This window comes from Aquarana catesbeiana, linkage group LG09 (assembly GCF_042186555.1).
Source record: "Aquarana catesbeiana isolate 2022-GZ linkage group LG09, ASM4218655v1, whole genome shotgun sequence".
Lineage (NCBI taxonomy): Eukaryota > Metazoa > Chordata > Amphibia > Anura > Ranidae > Aquarana > Aquarana catesbeiana.
The window spans coordinates 153,447,234-153,461,072 of record NC_133332.1 but is presented as its reverse complement, the minus strand read 5'-3'; the positions used below and the strand labels follow the sequence as shown (position 1 = coordinate 153,461,072).

Sequence of the window (13,839 nt, the reverse complement as noted above, 5' to 3'; positions counted from 1 at the left end):
GAGGGGACTTCAATACTCCCCTGGATCCACTTTTGGATTCATCGACATCCCGTTCGTCTATATCCTTTCCAAAAATACGGGCCCTAAAACGTACCATCTACAATATGCATCTCATAGACGTATGGCGAATACTGTACCCGGACTCACGAAACTACACACACTTCTCCAACATCCACCAATCATACAGTCGTATAGATTATTTTTTAGTCGAGCACGGCTGCTTAGATTGGTCCCCCAATTGTGAAATAGACCCTATGGTTTGGTCCGACCACTCACCCATATTCCTGACGCTTACAATCCCCTCTACACCAATAAAAGAATGGACATGGAGGTTAAATGACTCTCTCTTGACTGAACCAGGGTTTGAAACACAGATAGCAGAGACGATATCAAACTTTTTCACAGATCACACATCTGATGACACCTCACCACCCATGAAATGGGAAGCATTGAAGGCGGTATTACGGGGTAGGTTTATTCAGATGGGTGCTCGCATGAAAAAAGAACGTTCAACTGCGATAGTTACGGCAGTACATAAGCTAAGGACACTAGAAACTACTCATAAACGCTCCCCGACGGTTGAACTGCTTACGGAGGTTTCTTCTGCTCGCACCCAGCTTAGAGAGTTATATGAGGCATCAGCCCGCACGTTTGCGAACAAACTAGCTTTTCATCAATATAAATTTAGAGATAAATGTGGTAGATCCCTGGCTCGCACCCTCCACACCAAACAACCTAACTCCTTTATACCTCATATACGGGACAGCTCTGGGAAAACTGTCTCATCACCTTCCGAGATGGGACAGGTGTTCCGGGACTTTTATCAATCCCTATATAATATACCTGCAGCGAGCTCCACTGATCCTCCCCTCACTACAGCGGAAACACAAGCCTTATACATCGAGCAAACTGCATTACCCACTCTAGATGGCGAGACGATAGAGGACCTTGAGGCCCCGATTTCGGAAGACGAGGTTGCCCGCGCCATTACTTCTACCCCATCTGGTAAAAGCCCGGGTCCTGATGGCTTTACTCCGAAATTCTATAAACAATTTGCTACCCTTCTTACTCCCTTCTTGACAAAAGTATTTAACTCCATCTCTGAACGATCAGTGTTCCCACCACAAACCTTAGAGGCACATATTACCCTCATCCCCAAACCAGACAAAGACCTGAATGTTTGCGCTAATTACCGACCTATTTCGCTAATAGGAGTAGATCTAAAGGTGTACGCAAAAATTTTAGCTAATAGGTTGCAACCATTGTTACCCCGTTTAATACACCTAGATCAGGTTGGCTTTGTGAGTGGAAGGGAGGCGCGTGACAACACCCTAAAAACACTCCTCATTGCTGATTATGCTCGGGCCCACAATATCCCATTGTGCCTTCTCACAGTCGATGCGGAAAAAGCCTTCGACCGTGTCGACTGGCAATTTCTCCGCTTATCATTACAACAACTAGGTCTAGGCCAAAACATGATCTCCAGAATAATGTCCCTCTACACATCTCCTTCCGCTAGGATTAGACTAAACGGCTCCCTATCCCCTAAGTTTACTATACACAACGGAACGCGGCAGGGGTGCCCCTTGTCCCCCATTCTTTATGTAATTGTCATGGAACACCTAGCCATTGCCCTTAGAAACAATCCGGCCATACATGGCGTTAGAGTAGGCCCACTACACACTAAAATTGCCCTATTTGCTGATGATCTACTCATATTTGTAACCCAACCACAAATTTCTCTACCCTCCATTATGCAGGAGTTTCAGAGGTATGGAGAGGTTAGTAATTTTAAAGTTAATCTAAATAAGTCAGAAATCCTCAACATTTCACTCCCAACAGCGGTTCTACAACAGCTTACGACTTCCTTCCCTTTTAAGACAAGCTCCACATCTATCCGCTATCTAGGAATCCATATTCCAACAGTCTCATCCCAACTATTCTCCAGCAACTTCACCCCTTTACTTACCAGAACTCAAGCGGATCTGACCACATATGCCTCTAAACAGCTCTCCTGGCTGGGTAGGGTGAATGTCTTGAAGATGGATGTTCTCCCTCGATTCTTATACCTTTTCCAGACCATTCCTATCTATATCCCCACCTCGTTCTTCAAAAGGCTCCGTCAGATCTTCTCTAAATTTATATGGCAGGGACGTCGCCCCAGGATAAAACATGACACAATGATTCTCCCGAAAGTCAGGGGGGGTGCGGGGGTCCCAGATGCCTCTATATACCATAAGGCAGCGGTACTCGTGCGTATAGTGGATTGGTTCCACCACTCTTCCTCCAAACTTTGGGTTCAACTAGAGAAATATCTTAATGAGGCTGATCTTTGCGCCCTGCCATGGACCCCTATGGCTGGGCGTGGGGACGGCTTATTCTCCACTGCTCTTACTCGCCAAACTCTCCAGATTTGGGACCGCATGATCTCAGCGAGTAAATTGTCTAAAATCCAGGGCCCAATGACCCCTCTCTTTGGGACTCCGGCTTTCCCCCCAGCAGCGAACAAGTTAAGATTTGGACCCTGGAGTAGGGATAGCCATAGACGTTTAGCACAGGTCTTACGCGCTGACCCATCCTTGAGAACGGACATACCCTCTCGGACGGAATTAGGGACCTCAACAATGTGGTTACAAAGGGGTCAAATAACGTCATACATACGCACTTTCTCATCCATCTCAGAGATACTGGCCGACCCATCAGACTTTGACGAACTGCTTTTACAACCAGACCCACCAATACATGTAGTATCACTGTTGTATTCCCTACTACTGAACGAATATGCCCCTGACCTTCCAACATATACACAGAAATGGGAAGCGGAGCTGCAACACTCCATCTCCCCCACTGATTGGCAAAAAAGCTTTATCCTAACGCATAGGATTTCCCTGGCAACCAAGAACCAAGAAAAAGGGTTTAAATTATTAACGAGGTGGTACAGATGCCCAGTAGATATTAAAAAGTTTAACCCCTCTTTGACAGACGTGTGCTGGAGATGCCTGTCCTCTAGCGGGACAATGCTTCACATCTGGTGGGCTTGCCCTCCAATCTGGAAACTATGGCAAAAGGTCTTTGATCTTTACAGCAGGCTGATGGCGACATCAATCAAACCCACACCAGAGATAGCCCTATTATCTATACTCCCAGGCCCCCTCAAGTCGATTAAAAAAGATGTACTGCGCCACTTTCTGGCAGCAGTTAGGACAGTGATCCCCCGACATTGGAAAACGACAGATGTGCCTTCCTTGGGAGAATGGGTGGTTGAAGTGGACCAGATAAGAGATCTGGAGCGCCTGTTGGCGGAGGAAGTGGGAAAGGAGGAGCAGTTTACCGCCACCTGGACCTCATGGTCCATGTTTCGCTATTCTGATGAGTTTTCCCTTTGGGTCAGAGATACCCCACCCTTACCCGCCGATTAGCCATGCTGGAGTGCCTGGTGCCTCAGGTACCATCCCACACTTCTACTCACGTTCTTATTTCTGACTTTTTCTGTCTCCTCTTTGTTAAGTACTGAACCGACCACTCACATATATAGTTAAAGATCATATCTTTGGACTAGCTAAATGACTTGATTATCTATAATAGGTGAATAAAAGACTTCTACAGCAGTCTAATTCGTTGAGAGGGAACCCTCAGATAACACCAACCCGCGAAACTACAAGGTTCATTATATGTTGGCCCCCACCCGTATATTATTCCTCTCTTAGAATAAAGATTTCAATATACAATATGATATACCAGTAGTTCACCGAAAGCTGTATGTTAAAATGATCACTCCTGTTTATACATGGGTAAAGTACACCTCACTATTCTATGTATACTATATGTGTTGCCAAACTGTAAAGAATGGTATTTTTCTGTTATATTCTTTGTGTTCTTACTTTTGAAAATAAACTAAGATTGAAAACAAAAAAACAGTCAGTTTTCCGAAAGGGAGCTGACATTTCCAAGTAAACTTTTATCGCCCTCACCACATCCAGTGAGTGAAGCAACCTTTCCTCCCTAGTCCTAGGGTTTGGAAAAAAGGAAGGAAAAATGATATCCTGATTCAAATGAAATTTGGAAACCACTTTTGGTAGAAAACCTGGACGAGGTCGCATGACCACTCTGTCCTTATGAAGAACCATAAAAGGTTCTTTGCACGAAAGGGCGGCCAATTCTGACACCCTTCTAGCTGATGTTATAGCCATTAGAAAAACTAATTTCCTGGTCAATAAGACAAAAGGGATATGCCTAATAGGTTCAAAAGGCTGACTCTGTAAGGCTGACAGTACCAAATTTAGGTCCCAAGGACATAAAGGTGGTTTAAGCGGTGGCCTCAGGTGTGTTACTCCTTTGACAAAGGTTCGCACCAGAGAAGGGGATGCAATTGATCTTTGGAAAAAAAAACGATAAGGCCGAAATCTGTCCCTTGACTGTCCCTAAAGCAAGCTGCAAGTCTACTCCTGTTTGGAGAAAGGCGAGCACCCTTCCAATCGTATACCTACGAGGATTCCATTTCCTTTTCTCACACCAAGAAATGTATGACTTCCAGACTCTATAATAGATCGCTCTAGAAACTGACTTTCTAGCGTTTATCAAAGTGGACAAGACTGAACCCATAATACCACGGTCTTTCAGTAGTCTGATCTCAATAGCCAGGCCATCAAATTCAGCAACCATAAAGAAGGATGGAATATGGGCCCTTGAGACAACAGGTCTGGGCGGCAAAGAAGAACCAACGGATCTCCTACTGGCAACTTCACAATCTCCGAGTACCATGATCTCCTGGGCCATGCTGGGGCCACTAAGATCACCGGCTTCCGTTCCTCCCGTATTCTGCGTAGTAAGTGCGGCAGAATTTGGATCGGAGGGAAAGCATATATCAGAGAATACTGATCCCAAGGAACTACTAACGCGTCTATCCCGACAGCAAGCGGATCCTTGGTCCTGGACACAAACCTGTCCAGTTTGGCATTGAATCTGGATGCCAGCAGATCCACATCTGGGGTCCCCCAGTATTGGCAGATCTGTAGAAAAACCTCGGGATGCAGGGACCATTCCCCTGGTAACAATTTCTGGCGACTTAGGAAATCCGCCTGCCAATTGTCCACCCCGGGGATAAATACTGCCGATAGAAGCGGCACATGATTTTCTGCCCAGGTTAGTATATGATTTATTTCTCTTTGGGCTGCCCGACTCCTGGTACCTCCCTCATGGTTGATATATGCCACTACTGTGGAGCTGTCGGACTGAACTCTGACCGGAAAACCCCGCAATCTGGACGCCCAGAATCGCAGGACCAGACGAGCTGCCCAAATCTCCAGTAGATTGATGGGCAGAGTCCTTTCTGTCTGGGACCATACTCCCTGAACAGACGCTTCCTCTAGGACTGCTCCCCAGCCGAGAAGACTGGCGTCCGTAGTCACCACCTTCCAGGCTACTGGTGGGAAAGATCTCCCTCTTTGTAAGTTGCTGGTTCTTACCACCAAGAGAGGTTCCATAGAACCTGTGGAGATAGAATCATTGGTTGATCCAAGGTTCGAGCAGACTTGTCCCAGGCTTTCAGGATACTGTTCTGGAACACTCTGGAGTGGAACTGTGCATATGGCACCGCGCTGAAAGATGACACCATCTTGCCCAACAACCTCATGCACAGCCGGACAGAAGGTGTTGGTCCTTTTTTCACCTTTTGTACAAGTTCCACTATGGAGGCGACCTTTAAGGGCGGAAGAAACACCTTTTCTTGGGCGGTGTCCAAGACCAGACCCAAATACAACAAGGTTTGGGTTGGACAAAGAGTTGACTTGTCCAAATTTAGTACCCAACCTAGGCGCTTTAAGACCCGCACCGTACTTGAGACGTTTAGAACTAGTGTAGGGCGAGAGCAATCCCTTAGAAGTAGATCGTCCAGGTATCCTATTATGGAGACTCCTTGAGATCTTAGGGAAGCCAATACTGGGGCCAGAACCTTTGTGAAGACCCTGGGAGCCGTGGCTAAACCGAAAGGTAGTGCCACAAACTGGAAATGACTGCCCTCTACAGCGAAACGTAAGAACCTTTGGTGTGGACCGAAGATCGGCACATGAAGGTAAGCATCCTTGATATCTATGGATGCCAAATAGTCTCCCTTTCTCAGGGACCTTATTACTGAGCAAACCGGCTCCATGCGGAAATATCGGTGAACAGGTTTGAGTAAAACCTCTTGAATCTTTCTTCATGCAGGACCTTCACAATTACTCCCTGCCTCAGCAGATGGTGTAAAGCTAGGAGTAGGCAACTTCTTTTCTCTGGATCCGCCGGGACCCTTGAGTGTAGAAAGCGGTTTGGGGGAACCTCCCGGAACTCTATTGTGTAACCGTTCTTTACAGTGGAAATGACCCATCTCTCTTGAACCAGTTCCTCCCAGGCCTCCCCAAACAGCCGAAGCCTGCCCCCCACCCGTGAGAGCGGGGGCGCCCCTTCACAAGGTAGACTTGGAGTTAGGCTTGGGTGGCTTTTGGGTCCAGGGTTTTTTCTGACCATGTGGTCTTTTAAACCCAGACGGCTGAGGCTGTCGATACCGTTTAGGGGAAGAGGCACCAGGCCCTGGGGGATTAGGAATTTTATAAGAGGGCTTCTTTCCCTTTTTTTTTTTTAATATGAAGCAGAGCGCTCTTTCCTCCAGAGATCTTTTGGATATATTTATCTAGATCATCGCCAAACAGGCGTTCTCCATGAAATGGAAAGGCAGCAAGCAGCCTTTTACATGGTGTCTCAGCAGACCAGTTCTTTAGCCACAATACTCGTCCTTTAAAGCGTCTACCGCAAAACACAAGGCATGAGGGATCTCTGATAGCTCTTCAGCAGATTCCCCCTGGCAAGGAATGCTTTTTACTATCTTCTTAAAGCGATCCTTTAGGGATTGACAAATCCTAATAGCTGCAATAGCAGGCTGAACTGCTGCACTGGCAACCGAGAAGGAGGCCTTCAATAAAGACTCTAGCTTTTTATCAGCCGGATCCGTGAACACCTGGGCATTATCCACTGGACAGGTCCATTTCTTCCTAAACTTCTCCTCCATAGGGTACAAAATAGAAAACCTTTTGGGAGGTAAGTATATCCTGTCAGGATGCTCCCAGTCCGCATAAATCACCTGCTCCAGTAACGGATGCAAGGGAAAGGCTTGGGAGATTTGCTTATGTCGCAAAGATCCCAGAGTGGAACAAGCGAGTGCAGACTCCTGAACCGGGGGTAACTTAAACGCAATTTGTACCATTTTCATTAGAGATTGGATAAACAATTGCTGGAAATGGGAGGCTGAAATTGGCTCCTCAGAGCCAGAATCCTCAGCCGAGGAATCTTCAGCCTCTCCTACCTCCTGGTCCTTCATGACCACCTCCTCTGGATCCTCTGCCCATTCTGGTTCCAGGTTACCTGGACCCATATGGCTATAAGAATCCTGGGGCTCTAGTGACTCACCACTTGGCCCGGGCCCGGGGGAGGGAGATCTATTACGCTTCCTTCCCCCCGTGTTACAGAGGATGCCAGCTATCTTGCCTTCAAGACCCGCTAAGGCAGATGCTAAATCATCCTTTGTAACATAAGCTGAGGCAGGTACATTGGTAGTGGCTACTATGCCTGACAAATGCAATGTCTCAGCCAGGTCAGAAGCCGCAGGTCCTTCAGAAGAAACTGAGGCTGCATCAACATGGGGTTGGTCTCCTGTTATTTGTGGAGGGACTCTTACCCCTGTGCTTGCCTTGTTCCCTGCTCCTCATTTTTTGGAAGACATTGCTTACACACAAGGAAACTAAACAGGAGTACTTGCCACAAACTATAACTTAAACCTGTCACCGCTGTGTCCAAGCCCACCAGGCTCACGTGCCCACCATTCGCTCTGCCTCCTCCATGCGCACGCCAGAGCTCCCTGCTTTAAAAGCACTAGTATGAGAGCGAGTGCGCGCATCAGCGATTGGCGACCCGCCTACCGCATGCGCCATCCTGACGCGCACCTGTGACGTGGATAGCGGCGGCACCTCGCACGCCGGTGGCGCGCACGCGATGTGCATGCAAAAAATTTTAAAATGCGCGCCAAACCGGCCTCTGTAATCCTAGCACAGCTCAAGGTTACACTAGCAGTTTTTTTACAAGGGGAAATACATATATTCACATGTGTATATATATAAAAAAGCCCCAGAGGGAGTACTCACCATCCCAAGCAGCAGGGCCTCTCTTGCCAGGCCCAATCTTCCCCCATCACGGCGGGTAGCGCCTCTAGGGACCTTCAGGGACCGGGTCCCCCATATTGGGCTCCACACCCCTGGACCTGTAAAGCACCCTTTATGGTTTCCTTCCAATTTTAACAAGGGTCCAGCGCCTAAAAAGGACACATTACAAGCAACACCTCGTTCAAGAGCCGAGGTTCGGGTACCATCCACTTTAGCTTAGTAAGCCATCTGAATGGATCCGATTATAAACTTCCTTAGTGGGACATTTTCTTTGAAGAAACTTGAAGAGCTTCAACAGCCATGACCATCACCTTCAAGACATTGGCGAAAAGACTGAGGCACTTCCTGTGTAGGAGGGGTTATATGGGAGGAACTGTCTTACTATTGGTTGCCAGTGTCCAATCACCTAAAGGTAAGCGTATAACCCACATAGTCATTATTATGGTGCTCTGTGTCCCGTGATGTACGATAAAGAAAAAATGATAAAAATGTTATTTGGATACAGTGTAGCATGACAGAGTAATTGTCATTCAAAGTGTGAGAGTACTGAAAGCTGAAAATTGTTCTGGGCGGGAAGGTGTTTAAGTGCCCTGTATTGAAGTGGTTAATAAAGACTCCAAATTCTTATCTGCTGGATCCTTAAACACCTGGGCATTATCTACAGGACAGGTACGACACTTATTCACAGAGGAAATGGCAGCGTCCACAGATGGCATGCTCCATTTTCTTATAAACTTTTCCTCCATAGGGTACAAAAGTGCAAACCTTTTAGTAGGAATAAAACAGCTTATCCGGGTGTTCCCAGTCAGCATACATGATTTGCTCTAGCAACGGATGCAAGGGAAAAGCCTGTGAACTCTGTGGAGGCCGCAGAGATTCTAAAGAAGAAAAGGAAACTTCAGGGACCTCCACAGGTGGTAATTTGAAACCTGATCGGACCATCTCCGTGAGGGACTGGATCAGCAGTCTCTGGATTTGAGAGGCTGAAAATGGTTCTTCAGAACCTGACTCCTCAGAAGTGGAGTCTGTGGCCTGACCTTCCTCCCGGTCAATCACTGCCACTTCTTCCGCCCAATCCGGTTCCAATGCAGGTGGGGCTCAGGTGAAGGGGATCTATCCCGTTTCCTTCCCCCTTGGGAAAATGAAGCAATCGTACCTGCTATTTTCCCTTCTAGCCCAGCTAAAGCTGATGCCAAGTCGTCCTTTGTAACGCAGGTTGAGGCAGAAGCATTAGCTGTTGCTACAATGCCTGAAAACCGTAATGGCTCAGACTGGCCAGTTGCCTCAGGTCTTTCAGGAGAGTTAAACACAGCAAATGTAAGGCTAGCATCCTCCAATACCGATGGTGGTGCATTTGCACCCCTTCCTGCTGCGCCTCCACCACTCTTCTTCCGGGAAGACATGCCTGAGACAAAAAATTTCAGGTAAAGGAAACCCCACATTTATGCACTTCAACCGCTCTGTAAATACTTCAGCTCTTACAGGACCTGTGGTGCCTTGGTCCATTCACCCACAGTGATTCACGTATCCAGCTGACGCCGCTCTGTGTCCCCTCTAGCCTGCTTACAGAAGCCTAGGGTTGGCCGCTTCTGCCCCTACTGCGCATGTCCCAGTGTGCACACTTGTAGCGTCCTGTGCAGCTCTCACGCCCCTCCCACGTGCACATTCTTTCGCACCATTCCCGTGTGTGCCCCCTCTGACCACATAAACAGCGGTGGAAAAGAGCCACGAAGGCGCCGGCGTAAGATCTAGATGCACAGGGGCGGGGGAATCCGAAGAACCGCCCGCCTCCCAATAGGATCAACCTGGCTAGAAGCTCCACAGAGAAGCGCCGCCGTCCACAACTCCACTGCCCCCAGTGGACAGAAAAATTGACACCCAGTTCTTAAAAGAAAAAAAAAAAGTTAAGAGCCTGAAAAATACATGTTACGGTTTAACAAGTGCAAAAAAAGCTTTTAAAACACTTACCAGTCCCACCGCAGGATTCTGCTAAAAAACTAGATTCCAATCTTCCCCCATCACGGCAGGTTTCTGTCTCTTGGACCTTCAAGGACCAGGTCCCCTTGAATATGGGGCCACTCCCTTGGACCCGTAAAGCACTCTGCTGGAACTCCTTTGGGATCTTTTTTCTTACCAAGGATCTGGATCCCCAGGGTCCAGTGCCCAAAGGGTCACATTACAGGCAATACCTCGTAATTTCCTTGTGTAACGAGGTTCGGGTACCATCCATTTTATTGTATCACCGTCCGGATGGATCCAATTATCTAGCTCTTTAAATCCTTCAGGATCTGTTCCAGGACCATCTTCTTAGCTAGCTGATGGAGAGCTTCTCCAAACTGTGACCATCACCTTACAAGACACTGGCAAAAAAACTGAGGTAATCCTGTGTAGGAGGGGTTATATGGGGGAGGACTTCCTGTGTTTTTTTTTTTTGGTTTGCCAGTGTCCATTCACCTATAGATGGCATATAACCCAGTTAGTTATTATGGCTGCTCTGTGTCCCCTGATGTACGATAAAAAAAATTTCTTCATGTTATAGTGCACATTCCCCTTGCTAGTGAGAAATCCAGCTTTGTTTGGGCTGTGATGAACCCTCTTCTTCCCCTTATATCCTGCTCATAAGACCAGTGGCCGCTGTGTCCTCTATCTTTTTGGCCACTGGTCTTGTACATTCCCTATTCTCAGATAGGGAATGCAGTGGGTGGATCCCAGACTCGCAGTTTGATCCTGCAACTGTGCAGCATAGATTGACAGGGCAGGAGTCTGATACATTTCATTCACGCCCATAGCCCAGCCCACAGTGTCACCCATTCAGACTTTAATGGGAGCAATGATGTCAATGGGCGGCACTATAGGCGGGTCTATGGGCAGGAATGTGGGCGTTTGTAATCTGTCAGCCCATGTGCCTAAGCACAATTGACACAGAAATCACAAATAAAAAAAACACAAGCGGCTGCTCTCCCGGCTGATAAGTTGCTGGCTAGATCGTATGGCACATGCCACAGTCACTCACACTTTTTACTAAATACTAGGGTCTAATGACGGGGCTCTGAAGCCTACGCATGTATTTGCAAATGTATGCAAACTAAACCCCTGTTTTTAACTGTTAGGATTAATTCAGTTGGTTGCAGGCTGGTTGATAAGTTGAGCTGGGAATTTCTTTGGGGTTTTTTTTGCAATGATATCGCCAGCAATACAGCGCTCAGAATGACCAATCTCGTGAGAATAGCAGTCAAAGACAGTGGGTAGGATTTGGCTTAAGACAACCATACATGTTTCAACCTGACTGTACAGTCTCTGTCTTTTAGATTTACAAAAAAAACTGCATTGTGAGAGCCCACAAAGTATGCTGTCAATTTGTATTCAATCAGGTAGGATGTTGTACTACATACAGTAGTTGTTAGTAGATCTGAAACTGATTGTACAATCAGACTGATGTATATGGTCAGCTTTAGACTTGCCAATAAATACAGTATGTAGTGCAAAAGCCTGCCTAAAATATTACAAACTGAGTGGAAAGGTTTTATTATGCTCTCACATTGCACTATTTTCGAAAACCCAAGCAGATCGTACAACTGGATTGTAATGTGCAAGTCCTGCTTCAAAACTTTTTTCTTTTTGGAAAGAGAAAGGGAGGGTTATAACCATTGTAAGGTTTAATTTTTGCCCTCTTCGTCCAATTGGGGATATTTCCCTTCACTTCCTGTCCCACAGCCAAACAAGAAGTGAGAGGAAATCCCTGCAAATTAAGGGAATCTCTTGGGGACCCCCAGGTCACCAGAACTAGTGTCCCCATTGGAAAATTTCCCCTCTTACTTTTCTGGGGACAACCCAAAATTTGGGATTTTTTTTACTTTCCCTTTCAATGATAATGGTAAACAAGACAAATAAAGATGGTGAATATCCCTAACGGGGACACAGCAATAAAAACTGACAAGTGTTCTAATCCCTCTTCACTCTATCCAAAACTAGAAAAACAAAACAAAAAAATCGTAATAAGTGTATACTGATTGGTTTGCGCAAAAGTTATAGCGTATACAAAATAGGGGAAATATTTAGGGACTTTTTATTGTGTTTACTGGTAATGGCGGTGATCTGAGATTTTTAGCGGGACTGCAACATTGCGGCGGACAAATCTGACCCCAAGTTACACTTTTTGGGGACCAGTGACACCAATACAGTATTCAGTGCTATAAAAATGCATTGATCACTGTATAATGGCACTGGCAGGGAAGGGGTTAACACTAGGGGGTGATTAAGGGGTTAACTGTTTTCCCTGGGAGTTGTTTCTAACTGCATGGGCTGCCTGGGAGAAGAGAGATCGCTGTGATCACTAGGAACAGCTGATCTCTCTCTCTCCTCCCCTGTCAGAACGGGGATCTGTTTACATTGACAGATCCCCATTCTGGCTCTTTCCCATGTTCGCGGGTGGCCGGCGAACATAGAGTCCGCCGGACCATACCACATGCACAGACCAACGTATGGGTACAACGGTTTGCACAGCCGAGCCGCCTTGCCACAGTATATATGCGGAAGGCGGTCGGCAAGTAGTTAATACTCTGCAAAGAGCAGCACAGTGGCTAAGTGGTTAGCACTTCCGCCTAGAAGCACTAGGGTCACCGGTTTGAATACCAACCATGGACCTACCTGCCTGGAGTTTGCATGTCTCCCTGTGCCTGTGTGTGTTTCCTCCAGGTACTCTGGTTTCCTCCCACCCTCCAGAGACATGCTGGTAGGTTAATTGGCTCCTGTCTAAATTGGCCCTAGCACATTTGAACGTGAGGGACCTTAGATTGTAGGTTCCTTGATGGCAGGGACTGATGTGAATGTATAAAAGATATATAAAGTGCTGCGTAAATTGATAACGCTATATAAGTAAATGTAATAAATAATATACAGCTATGAAGCTAGAGAAACAGATGTGAACAAGAAAAGTCACATGTCAAGTAGTGCACTACTTCTTCCCATTACAAATTCAAGGTAAAAGGCAAATTTTCAGGCTATGGTTTAGCTACAATTACAAGATATTATAGAAAGAAACATAGATCCTGTGCAACTCAAACCTAGCTGTATACAGAACAAGGTTCACAGCATGTCACAATAAGAACAATAGCAAACATTCATACAACATTTTCAGTTACAAAAAACTTTTTTTTCCTTTGTGCTCTACTCTAATATTTACTGGTTAATCCTTATTACACATTAAAATGTCACTTTTAATTAATTACATTTTAAACACTAAAAGGCAACAACGTAAAAAAAACATATCCACAATTTCACCTTAATATGTTCTAGCCAGTGTGTGGACTCCAAGCTTGACAACCAGTGAGACTCTTCTACTTGTGGAAATACAATATCTTTTAGTTTCTTCAAAGACTCCCTCATCACATGAATGTTGTGTATGTCCAAGAACACAAGCTCTGCAAAGGGGTAAGCATCTTCACTCTCATAACCTCCTCCTGTGGCCTACAGAGAATTTAAATGATGTACAATAAATAAGATGCATTAAATGGTGCCCACTCAGTAAAGTAACAAGTTCTCTTTATAGCCCTCTACCTCGCATTGCCCTACCACCTGGTCCTCCAGCTAGTTTTGGAAATAACTGATAGTTTTAAGTATAGAGGAACATTTGATCTTTTCCCCTTTCTGC

The 13,839-nt window shown here is 46.2% G+C and overlaps 1 protein-coding gene across 4 annotated transcripts in view; it reads right to left on the bottom strand.

Moving 5' to 3' along the window:
- The window catches only part of MTM1 (myotubularin 1), a 167,465-nt gene that overhangs the window by 24,308 nt on the left and 129,318 nt on the right, over positions 1-13,839 (bottom strand). For all 4 annotated transcript variants that reach the window (XM_073599275.1, XM_073599276.1, XM_073599277.1 and 1 more), the window contains one exon: positions 13,470-13,655. In XM_073599275.1, coding sequence (XP_073455376.1) covers positions 13,470-13,655 — 186 coding nt within the window. The remainder of the gene's footprint in view (positions 1-13,469; positions 13,656-13,839) is intronic.